At 38.2% G+C, this 13,200-nt stretch overlaps 1 protein-coding gene across 5 annotated transcripts in view; it reads right to left on the minus strand.

Moving 5' to 3' along the window:
* SLC44A1 (solute carrier family 44 member 1) overlaps window positions 1-13,200 on the minus strand; it is a 184,704-nt gene that overhangs the window by 125,622 nt on the left and 45,882 nt on the right. For 4 of the 5 annotated variants that reach the window (XM_017527757.1, XM_017527756.1, XM_037738225.1 and 1 more), the window contains exon 2: window positions 5,540-5,629. In XM_017527757.1, coding sequence (XP_017383246.1) covers window positions 5,540-5,629 — 90 coding nt within the window. Of the gene's footprint in view, window positions 1-5,539; window positions 5,630-13,200 lie in introns of those variants that run through there. The other variant, XM_017527758.2, reaches the window with a different exon arrangement.

Below are 13,200 nucleotides of genomic sequence, written 5' to 3' on the forward strand. Positions count from 1 at the left end.
AAAGCCTAGGAAATAACCACTCAATAAGCATTTATTGGGTATATTACAAATGCAAGGTTTACCCTAATAGAACTGAAATGTTCTTGAGAGAAGAAAATAATGGGCAAGGGGAAGCAAAATTAGATGCTCAATTTCATGGCCAGCTAGAACAAGGATGAGAACACAGACAAGGAAGACTGAAAACTGACCCCCACTTTGCCATGAATGCTCCTTATGATCGTGAGCAAGTAACTTTTCATTCCCTAAGCCTCAGTTTCCTTATCATCACAAGGATAGAATTAGATTAATCTCTAAAGCCCTTCCACTTCCAATGTATTATGATTCTAAGGGAAAGCAGATAGAGAGTACAATTTTTGAGAGTATACATGAAGGAAGAAGTTCACACCGGTTTGATTTACTACAGTGATTGAAAATAAATAAAGCAAAAGCAGATTAAAAACAAATGGATTTAACTGAACTACATACTTAAAAATGGCTAAAGTGGTAAATATGTTGGGTACATTTTTTCACAATATTTTAAAAAAAGAAAAGAAACATATTTAACAGAAAGTAGAAAGTCATTTCGATCAGGTAACCTTATGGTAATCTTCGGCATGCTGTTCTTCTCATTTCTGTGATCTCGGCAAAGAACAGCCCATCAAACAGGTGACTCAATACTGCAGTGAATGTCTCATTTTGTTCTGCATGCTCAACAATAGTTAATGAGGTAGAAACAGCATGCCCTGGGAAGTAAACCAATGCTATAAAATAGAAAAGGTCCTTCCTTGAAAGCAGTTTGAAGGGACAAACTATGCAAGATGTCCCCTAAATCCAACTCTAGTCCAGATCATTCTCCAAGATTCCAAACTTGCATTTCCAATTGCTTCTCCTTACCAACAAATTCTACGTGTCCACAACTCATTTTCTCATTCCACACTTCTCTTTCCTGCATATACTCTATCTCCAACAGTGGCACCACTTATCTACGAGATGGCACACACAAGATACCAAGTGGAAGACTGCAGTCTCCTCTCTCTGTGCCTCTGCCCCTCACTCTCTAGCTTCCTTACACCACACTAAAGGAAGAGGTGATGCCAAGCAATTTGGTCAGAGCCTGAGATACTGATGAGATCACATTTCACTGGCAAACAAGGTTACTGTGTCCTATGGGTCCATGTTCTGAACAACTTTTTCTGTTGTCCTCAATTCTAGACAACAGAGTGGGGACTACGTCTCGAGGCCTCCCCTTCTCCCTCTTCTCTTCTGGGTTCAGGGCTGCCACTATGTAATCTTAGACAGTTATTGAGCTTATCTCTATTCCTCTGTTTCCTTCTCTGTAAAATGGGAATGTGATAACAACAGTGTATACTTCCTTGAGAAGGTATGGGAATTAAATGAGTTTCTATGTGTCAAGCGCTAAGAAGAGTGTTTAGCTCACAGTAAGCAGCAATAACTACTAGGGTAAGTAAGTTGTAGGGGGTCTGTGTAGCTTCTGTTTTCCATGGTAAGCACTCTTTTTAGGGCCATCCAGTCTCTTCTGTTCTTGCTTTTTTGTGGTAACCTGATCTGGGCAGATTTTGTCCAGGTAGATATCCATTCTCCCTTCTTCTCCTTTTCTGACAAACACCTCTCCCTGAGGCAGAATGAAGTCAGACCATCCTAGATGGGAAAGAACTTTAGCATTTTGAGCCCAAGTTTCATTCCATTTTTACCAGGGAGTACCTTATTAGGCATAATCAAGTACCTACTAATAAAGTGGTGCTTTATTTATCCCTTCCACTCGTTTTCTAATGTGTACAGAAACCATGGTTGAGAACTTAGGACGAGCTGGGGAGGGATTTGAGCTGAAAAACCTATCCTTAACCCCTAACACAAGAACCTCTTAGTCATCCTTGATCTGTCTCTCACTTGTCTACAACACTGATAACATCATTGATAAATGTTATTCATCCTAATTCCTCAATCTCTCTCTTCCTCTCCTTTAGCACTACCTTATTTCAGGTTTTTCACCTCTTATCTGGACCATTACATCAGCCTCCAAAGTGGTCTCTTGAAACCTCTTTACGCCTTCCAAGCCATCCTTAACGTTAGCTGCCAGAGCCACCTTTCTAAACCCACTCATAGCACTTCTTGCTCAACACTTTTCAGTGGTTCATCTGTGCCTATAAGAGTGGGTCTCGACTTTGGTTGAACATCAGATTTACAGAGATTACATAAGAATTGCTGAGGTAGGGCTGAGGAATTAGGTTTGGTATTTTTTTTAAAGAAAAGATCCCAGCTAATTCTAGGCTGGGCATGGTGGCTCACACCTGTAATCCCAGCATTTTGGGAGGCTGAGGCATGCAGATCAATTGAGGTCAGGAGTACTAAACCACCCTGGCCAACATGGTGAAACCCTGTCTCTACTGAAAATACAAAAATTAGACAAGCATGGTGCTGGATGCCTGTAATCTCAGTTACTCAGGAGGCTGAGGCAGGAGAATTGCTTGAATCTGAGAGGCAGAGGTTGCAGTGAACCGAGATTGCAGCCTGCACTCTAGCCTGGATGACAGAGCAAGACTATCTTAAAAATAAATAAATTAATTAATAATAATAATAAAAAAACAAAGAAAAGATCCAAGCTAATTCAATGTACTACTAGGCCTCAAAACCACTTGTTTACTACCTTAATGAAATATGCAAAGTTAGCAGTGCAATGTTACAAGCAATTTTCTGAGCAGAGTAAGTATATACCCAGTAATTCTAAAATAGTGATGAAAAAGGAAAGTTCAAATTTAGAAGATAGTGCTTAAGAAGGCTAATAGCAATTTGCTTTGGAAAGCTCTAAGTTCTAGACATCTCAAGTATTAGAAAAATCTTGAAACTAAGGAAAGAAATAAAAGAGAAGTACAAACATTGATGAAGAGATGAACATGTCTAGAGATTTAATAGAGATGAGTGAAAGATGGCAAGATCTTACAATATTTAAGAACTAGACCATAGGTGTCAAAAAGTGAGCAAAAAAATGCAAATAAAGACAGAGAATAAAGATAAGGTTTGAGTATCTGGCTGCAAGATGACTAAGAAGAAATAATCTGTAAGAAAAGCAGGCAGCTGGGTCACTCAATGAAAAGAACATAGCCAGAAAGTTCCAGTTCCTATTCTGCCTTTGCCACTTATTTCCAGCAGTATATTCTTAGACAAGCTAATATTTAACCTTGCTATACTTTGTCTATAAGCAGGGGATAAAACCTATTTCATAGAGTATTTTAAAAAAAATTAAAAAGATACACACACACACACACACACACACACACGTACTAAAGTGTTGAGCATAGATTAATGCCCAACAAATGTTTGTTAAATGTTCCTTTTAAAAGTACTAAGGAATGAAATCCAAAGAGGGAGAAATCAAGAAATCTTCCAAAAATCGTTTAAAACAAATACCCAGAAGCCAAAAAATGTTGAATCTCTGTTGTGCTAGTGAATAGAACTTTGAGATTTCTTGTTTCTACATGGCAAAATATGATGTTAGCTTAATTCCGTGAAGGTAATCCATTAAAAAGAATCATTCGAAAACAATGTTATGCCAACATTTAAGAGTTCACACAGTGGGTCTTAATTACCATCACACTGAAATCAACATTATATTAATTACCACTGCATTAAAATGTTTCAGTAAACAAATAACTCCTTAGTGTCAAGTCACTCCCAAATCAGCCTATTAACATTAATGATTGCACTTTCCTGACTTATTTTAGTACAGAAAATTCAAACCGCCTTGGGTGGCATAGTATATGTTTTTGTAAACAATTTTGAAAGGTCAGCTTCTATTTGTCCCAGGGTTACATTCAGGGAGTGGGGAAAGGCCGTGGACTAATTCTGTCATCAAAGAATCTTTCTCTGGCAGGATGCAGTGGCTCATGCCTGTAATCTCAGGCATGTAATCTCATGCCTGTAATCTCAGCACTTTGGGAGGCTGAGGCAGGCAGATCACTTGAGGTCAGGAGTTCTAGATTAGTCTGGCCAACAAAGTGAAACCCCGTCTCAACTAAAAATTCAAAATTAGCTGGGCGCATGCCTGTAATCCCAGCTACTTGGGAGACTGAGGCAGGAGAATCACTTGAACCTGGGAGGTGGAGGTTGCAGTGAGCCGAGATGATGCCATGCACTCCATCCCGGGCAACAAGAGCGAAACTACGTCTCCAAAAGAAAAAAAAAATTTCTTCACATGCTGCATAAACATTCATGCATATATTTCAGTTGCCATTCCATTAAACAAAGTAAACTTTTGAGCAATATCTTATAAGTCATAAATTAGGAGACCTTTCCTAAATATCCTAAATTTGGTGAAACTGTGCTTTTATCTTTAAAATAAACACTCCTTATTTTACCAGATTTATCAGATCTTATTAAAATGTATTGCTTTCTTTTCCTTTGCTCAGGGGCAGATCTGGTAGCTACAATTGCGCCTGTTAGTCAAGATTATGGTTGTTCTGTGATTCAAAAATGGCGCTGGCCTGGTGGGCAGTTAGAGGAGACAAAGAATAAGATTTTCCTAAAGAAACTCTATAAAAGGTGTAGTAAGAAGGGGATTAAAAATACACATGAGCAATAAAACGGCTGCCTGAGGTAGCGTAATTACATAAAGACTAAGAAAGAGAGAGGAATAAGGTGTTTGCACAGTCCCCTTGAGGAAGAGGAAATGGGGTGTTAGAAACAGCATTGACCTGGAAGTAAACAGACCCGGGCTCTGTTCCCAGCTCTGTCATGAACTAGCAGCATGGCTTTGGAATAGTCATTTCCATCTCTGAGTTTGATGTTTTCAATCTGTAAAATAAGGGCGATGGACTAAATGAGGAGTTCTGAGTCCTTTTTATCTCTAAATATCAGTCCACTTTAAAAATAGCAGTTTTCTATCTTTTTTCCAGCCCAGCACACCGGCAGGGACTCTACTGCCACTGAAGTCTGTGTTAGAAACTCCTGCACAGCAGAGTGGGTATACAATTGAATGTGCACAACCTGAATACCTTATACCAGCACTCTGCTCCTCCATTCTCTATACCCATTGGAAAATCACCAGGTCCCTTGATCTCCAGTTGAAAGATGCCACTCATTACAGAAGACACAGCAGGCAGCAGGGGTCTAGGATGGGCAGAAGGAGGAAGGAGCAGTGAGCAACCAGCCTCCCATCTAGGAAGAACTATGGAACACTAAGTCCCTGAGAGGAACTGACTGCCCTAAAGATAACCAACAAGTTGGTGTGACTGGGTTGCGTGACTACACAGGGCTCTTGACTCATGGTCACTGTTTTGCTCACCACCCCATCAAGATCACTATTTAGAGACTTACATCAAATGATGTGCTTTCTGAAATGATCTAATGAATGTCATATGAGTCCCCGCTGCTCCTTAGTTTGAGCTCAGTTTTCATATAGAAAAAAAAGCAAGGGTGACACAAAAAACCACTGAATTGTATGAAGAATGGTATATTCCACAACAAGCCCCCTCATTAAACTAACTCCTCGTCATTCCCTTGGATCATGAGTCCAGGTTCGGATTATTTATGAGAGTTTCCTTACCATCCCAATGCAGAAGAGGATGAAGAGCAGCAGCCATGGTATGTCTGTGCAGCTACGGTCCTCCAGTGGCTTCCATTCTCTTTTGGAGCTCTAATTGGAAACACAAAATGAGACAGTGTTAAATGTTAAGTTTAGTTAGAAGGGCACAAATACATCAGCTACAGCTAGAGCCCTTCTTTGTCGAACAAGTTTCCGTTGAACCTTTAAGACACAACTCAAATATTTGTCATCTTTTCTGTGACGTTTATGCTAACTCCCACAGCTAATACTCCCCTGGCTCTACTTCCAATCCTCTTCCTGGTCAGGCCCGGCAGTGAGTTCACTGCTTTTTTGGTACCTATACTGGAGTTTTTAGCAGGCAAAATTGTCATTCTTATTTGTTATGCTGTGTCCCCAGCAGACTGTGAGTTTCACAAGCAAAGAGACCAGGTTTATTTCTCAGCATCTAACATGATGCATGAGGATTCATAATATGTACTCAGTAAGGGCTTTTAAAATGAATAAATAAATTAATACATTCTTCCAAATTCAGTCTTAATGCTTTTTCTTTGTGTGTTCAGATGCCAAACTTAAAAAAAAAGAATGTGCTGTTTTATATATATATATATATATATATATATGTTATCTCCTAGGAAGGATGCCCATCAAAATGGATTCCTATTCAGGCCAGGCCTGGTGGCTCACATCTATAGTCCCAGCACTTAGGGAGGCTGAGATGGACGGATCATCTGAGGTCAGGATTTTGAGACCAGCCTGGCCAACACGGCAAAACTCCATCTCTACTAAAAACACAAAAATTAGCTGGGCGTGGTGGTGAGCTCCTGTAATTCTAGCTACTCAGGGGGCTGAGGCAGGAGAACTGCTAGAACCCAGGAGGTGGAGGTTGCAGTGAGCTGAGATCGTGCCAGTGCACTTCAGCCTCGGCCACAAGAGCAACACTCCATCTCAAAAAAAAACAAGGTGGGGGGGGGGGGATTTCTATCAGGGGTAGATTCTTCTAAGTCTAATAATATTCAGGAAGAAAAAATTCCGCTTTTATAGACAGATCTGTGCAGCTCCTAAATAATCCATGCAAATTCATGCATTTTCATTTTGCTCCTAGAAAATGTGAGTTTCTAGATCAAACACAGAGAATCCTGAAGTACAGAACTAGAGGCATTTTAAAAGTTAATTTGCAAAGAATTGACTGGAATTCTAGTTACATTTTTTTTTCTTATATCAATAGTCTTAGGATCTCAGGTCAGCTCACAAATTCCTTTTAATGGAAATGTAACTGAAATAACCCCCCTGAAGTTTCTAATGAACAAAAATCCCTGAGTCTCACACCTTCGCCTGGAAAAAGTAAGCAGAGAAGTGAGAAATAAGATATTCTTGGAAAGCCTATGGGAAAGGTTCCTCTGAAAAGGTTGAGGCCTCCAGTGGCTTCCATGACAAGATTCACAAAGTTATTTGGAAAAGGCTTGTCAGGAAGAAAGGGCACCAGCAGGAGGGGGCTGAAAATAAGGGAGCCCTCTGGTAAAATTAGAATATATAGAGTGTAATCAGGCTAAGTTCTCTCTTCCTCTAAAACCATAATATCGAACTATGTATCCTTTAATAACCTGATGGAAACTACAGATTCTTTTCTTAATATGTAAGCATAGTCCAGGCACAGTGCCTCACTTTGGGAGGCTGAGGCAGGCGGATCACCTGAGATCAGGAGTTCGAGACCAGCCTGACCAACATGGAGAAACCCCGTCTCTACTAAAAATACAAAATTAACTGGGCGTGGTGGCGCATGCCTGTAATCTCAGCTACTCAGGAGGCTAAGGGAGAAGAATCATTTGAACCCAGGAGGCGGAGGTTGAGGTGAGCTAAGATCACGCCATTGCACTCCAGCCTGGGCAACAAAAACAAAACTCCATCTCCAAGCTAAAAGTAATCATATATTCACATAACTTTCATAAGAATTTAGGGAATTCAAACCCCAGGTTAAGAAACACAACTTTAAAATATTTGCCTATCAACAATGAGGGCAGAGAATTTGAGTTAAAACCATTTCTTCCTAACCCCTAAAGTGTTAACCAAACAAATGCTCTGTTACTACCTTACACTGTACAATTGTTATGAACAGAACAAAACAAAAAACACAACCAGTTAGCTTGTTCCCAAACACCCACACAGAAAACAAAAGAACACTAGTTAGTCATGGAAAAAAAACCTTACCCTAAGACTCTAACTAGCATTAAAAACCAAGAATGAATAGGCAGTTTTTTCCAGAGGAATGCAGCACTGTGGCATAATAGATGAGGCACTGGTTCTCTCCCTGGCTCTGTCATTAGTTAGCTACATGACTTTAGATAAATTGCTTCATCTCTCTTGGTGGCAGGAAAGAGTTAGTTTGTACCTCTTAGGTTCTTTCCAACTGTAAAAATCTATGATCAGGAATGCACTTTGGTGAAAACTTTGTTATGACTGGAAAAAACTGCAAAATAATTTGACATAATTCCCTGTATTATTCATTTAAGAATGCCTGTATTGTGGTATTTTGGAAGACAGTTGTTCACAGTGTGAATGAAGAATGTTTCTTTGTATTAAATAATTTCAGTCTTGAATAATACCCATTACAGTAAAATTGCTTCCAAACACAGAATTTGGACACATCTCTGATATTCATTATATTTATTCTATGATAATTTATAAAGCAAAAGCTACTTTGAAATGCTATATTTGTTTGTCTTGACAAACAGCATGTATGGGGAGGGAAGAAAGGGGAAGCCTCAGGTTGGCTGAGTAGTTTCTTTATCCACAACTATTTTCTTAGTATTTTTACCTCAGACCAACATTCAGTTCATTAATGCTTAAATTTTCATCTATAACATAAAGGAAGAGATATTTCACTCTTGACTAGAAAAATACAAAGATTCAGCATCTCAACAACTCCATTCAACTTGCTGTGGGTTACTTCTGTGCAAAATACACAGAAATTCTTTCACTGAAAATGAGAAGTGGAAAGAGGGTAGGAGTTTTATATAAAAAATATTGACAGAGTCTAAAGTAGAGTGGAAGAACAAAAGTTGGACAAAGGAAGACTTAGCAAAGGAGGGGTCGCTTACTTCACAGAGCTGTTCTGAGGAGTACATGTGAGCACCTGTCACCCAGCATGCACTCAGTTCTTGGGTATTATTATTATTATTCATCAATACTTTTCAGTTAACCCTCTCTTTGTGGTTAAAATATCCTTTCACCAAGTGGACCTTCCCACTAAAAAGGATATAAAGAATATTAAACTCTCTTTTTCCCTTATACTTACTAAAAATTTGACTCAATGGTGGCACATATAATTGTTAATACCATTAGTTATTGATTGCTGTTAATCAAACATTAGACTCACAGCTTCACACACACTGTGTCTTCTACCTTCAAAAGGTAGAATAGAGATGACGTAGGTATCATCTCTTTCACAGACGAGGAAACTCAGGCTCTGAAGTTAAATAATCAGCCTAAGGCTTCACACCTGTACAATCAGTCTTTGTCCCCAAGTTTTTGACTCCAAAGCCTATTCCAAGGCCTATTCCAAAGCCTACTCCAAAGTCTATTGCACTAGTTAGTAAAAAGTAACAGCCTCTATTAGTTTCTCCTTGTAAGCCAACTCAATAATTTAAAATCCTATTGGTACAGAGAAAGCAAGTGAAATATGTTAGGAGCCATGAAGTTTCTCAAGTGAGTCAGAAAACCCAAGAGCTGAAAAATTTTAATAATTCTTTAACAGATTTAACCAAGTGGCAACAGGATTTAATGCTGTCTGTTTCTTCCAATTAAAATTCTACATAGATCTAGCAAATGTAAACTGTTTTGCAAAAGAACTTTTTAAATGTGATTTTACACCTTTCTCAGATTCTACATGAGATTAATACCAGGCTTTCCGTAAATGTTAGGTCTCTCCCCTTCACAGAATCTTGCAATTGAGGAACTAAATAGTACCAAAGGAATCATATAGTCCAAGCCTTTAATGAGAATGATTGAGGCCCAGAGACAAAGGGGCTTGCCCAAGGGCACACATTTTTGTTATCTATGACCGCATTTAATTCCCAAAACAATTCTGTTAGTTACTATTACTACTGACTTTTCTATTTTATAGAAGAGGAAACCAAAAATCAAAGAAAACAAGTGGAAAATCTATGTCCGACACCTGAGTCTCAAACTCTAGCAGAAAAATATAAACTATAAGACAGGATCCAGGGATGCTAAAACGAACAAACACACATGGTAACAAAGATGAAGAATGCTCTCTCAGGCTCATCAGTGTACTAAACACAGGCAAGGAAAAAAATTGGTACACTCAATGACAAGTTAACAGAAATTTTCCAAACTGAAACACACATACACACACACACACACACACACACACACACACACACACACACACACACACAGAGAGAGAGAGAGAGAGAGAGAGAAAGAGAGAGAGAGAGAGAGAGATTTAAAAACCAGAATAGAGCATCAAGAACAAATGATGTGACATATGTGTAATTGAAATCTAAGAAGAAGACAGAATGAGGCAGAGAAAATATTTGAAAAAATAATGACTGCAAATTTTCCAAAATAATGAAAGAAATCAAAGCACAGATCCAAGATGTTCAGAGAATCCCAAGCAGGATAAATGTAACACACAAACACATACCCCCGACACATATTATACTCAAACCCTTGAAAACCAAAGATACAAAGATCTTGAAGGCAGCCAAAGGGGTAAAAAAAGACACATTATATACAGAAAAACAAAGATTACAACAGCCTTCTTGTTAGAAACTATGCAAAGTAGAAAACTACAGAATGACATCTTTAATTCACTGAAAGGAAAAAAAAAAAAAAAAAAAAAAAAAAACCCCAAAAAAAAAAAAAAAAAAAAAAAAGAAAAAAAAATGAAAAAAAAAAAAAAAAAAAGAAAAAAAACTACCAACCCCAAATTCTATGCTGACAGAAGATATCTCTCAGACATGAAGACTTTTCAGACCAAAAAAACATGACAGAGTTTATTAGTCACAGATCTGAACTGTAAGAAATGTTAAGGAAAGTTCTTCAGGCACAAGGAATTGATACCAAACTTGGGGGTATAAAAGAAAGATTTAAAGATGAGATTTTCCATAATAAAAAGTTTTTAATGTTTAAAAATAAGTGTGTGAATATATTCTTATAACAATATCCACAGTATATGCTTTTTTTGCACATGTATACAAGGTTAATAATCTAGAAGGCAGAATTACAATTTCCTAATACTATTACTGGAGAATTAAGGAACAATTCTAAGTCAGACCACAGCTGGCATATACCTCTTGTTTGTGCTATATTTGTATCCTTAAAGCTAGGGAGGAACAATGTGTAACATCTTCATATGCCTTGCCACGTGTTGTACTGCACAGATATCTAATTTTTTAGCTTCCATGGTATCTCTTACAGAAGTCATAGTACTATCATGTCTTAGACTCCACATTCACTATGAGCCCTAATAACCAAACCCAAAGCTTTCTAGTGAATTTGATATGCTATAGTAAAGGTGTGTATGTTTCAGTAAATACACCTATAAAATGTTTTAAACTAAATTTCCATGTTATTGCAAATACAGATATAGTTGGGGAAACATTTGTGAGATCTGTTGAAATTACCTCATAAACTTTTGCAGATTAAGTTCCAAGGCAAACATGAAAATGACCTTTCAATGTCTAAAATACAATGTGTTTTGTGCCCCAAAACATTCTAAAAATTCTTGGTAGTTATGGGGAAATAAGAATTATTATACCCAGAAATGTTTAGTAGTAAACAAATAGAACATTAAATTGCTTTAAAAAAAAATCAACCATTTCTCACTTCATATCAAGATGTTTTATACACTAAAGATTTTGTGGCTCCAGTTAGGAAGAGGCCTTCAGTCTCAGAAATGAGGAAAAATATCTCCCTGTTTTCTGACACTTATTGTATAGGGCTATATTTACTAAGCTATTGGAATAATATTTTCATGTAGCTGTCACTGGTGAGATCCCTACTAACAATGAGTTAAGTACTATCTGGTCACATATATCTAGAGTTGCTGCAACTTGGAATTTCTAACAGGCTAAATGACTACATGTTCCTTTGGCATTCCCCCAGAGTAAGACAGAGAACTGCATTCTCCGACATTCAAAGTAACAATAAAAAGCAGCCTGGGAGGCTGGTCCAGAGGAAGAGAAGCAAGTGGTATATGGGCAGGGTTAAGTCTACAAAAAAATAAAGAACCAGCCACTATAGATTCCAATACCATTTGGGCTGCTCATTTCACAACTACAGCACCACCCATATTCTTGTATTTTTTCTAATCAATTGGGAGGCATAAAAGTATTAATTACTAACAAATTACTGAAGCTTAGAAATTTAAGCACAATCAAGAGTATCCTTCTGACAAGGTTATCAACATATGCCTGTGTTCTTACGGTCACCAGTAAGGAGAGTTAAGCTGGCAGGCCAGGAATCCCATATAACCTGAAGCCTATACCTCAGGACAAGCATAGGAATATTAAACTTCATGTTTTTCTAGATCTTTGCAGCACAGATCCATCACGGCTACTTTTCCCAGATTTGGATAAAAAGCCAACTATACCTAGCAAAGCCAAAGGAAGCTAAGATGTACTCTCATCCAGCATGGATTCCAGAATGTGTCCTTGGGTTGAATTGGGTAATTGTTGAGTAATCAACCCCTCCCCCAGTTTTTCGTTTGAACATCATAGTCTTCACTTCCTGAGTTAGCAGACCATCTCCAAAACAGTCCCACAGTTCCAGCAGCTCTGCCGTAGTTCTCACTAACCTCACTACTCCCTGACACATCTCAAAAGCCACTACAATAGTCGCTGAATGCATCCATCTCCAAGGTCACCACCACATAGACATTTACGCAATTCAAGTGTGTATGTGGCAAACATGGGTCTGTGAAGACTTTATTTTGCTCCTGCCAGTTTTACACAGAAACCTCGAGTATTAAAGATGAATAGTTGTACACTCAGAATCTTTAAAGCTCCCTCCAAGGACATACTGCTTCATTAAATTCCCCAATATGCTTTTATTTGCGCAGAGTGGTAACAAAAGAATAAAAGAGCTAATGTATATCATTTTTGCCAGAGTTTTCAATAGAGTGAGCAGACTTGATGAAGTTGAGTAGCAATAAACTATAGAGGCTCTAGCCTTCTGTTCATAGCATCTGCAAATAAAATCTTGTAATAGGATTTTGAAAGACATTGCCTGTCCTTTGGGAAGGCTCTGTCAAGGATCTGAAGTGCATAACTACTTACAGTTACCATAAGTAATCTGTTTCATTTGCTAAGCCTGGTGACAGCAATTCATTATGGAAAGGTAAAACTAAAAGCATGATTTTAACAGACAGTTAAAGGTAATAAGATACGCTGCATGGAAAGATACAGGATTCTGTGCCCAACTGCTTTTCTTAGTTCATGAACTTCATGCTAAATCACAAACATCCATCTGTTTAAGGAGAAAGGGGGAAATGGTGACCAGAGCTGCTTTGAAAGTTAGGTATTTACATAGTGATAGATCACAGAGAGATAAATTGCCAATGACTTCATTCTTCCTCCAACTCCCCTAAAAAATAATTGTAGGCCTGTTATACAGATGTCCCTGTTGCATCAGACTTCTCA

Source organism: Cebus imitator, unplaced genomic scaffold (assembly GCF_001604975.1).
Source record: "Cebus imitator isolate Cc_AM_T3 unplaced genomic scaffold, Cebus_imitator-1.0 Scaffold51, whole genome shotgun sequence".
NCBI classification, from domain to species: domain Eukaryota; kingdom Metazoa; phylum Chordata; class Mammalia; order Primates; family Cebidae; genus Cebus; species Cebus imitator.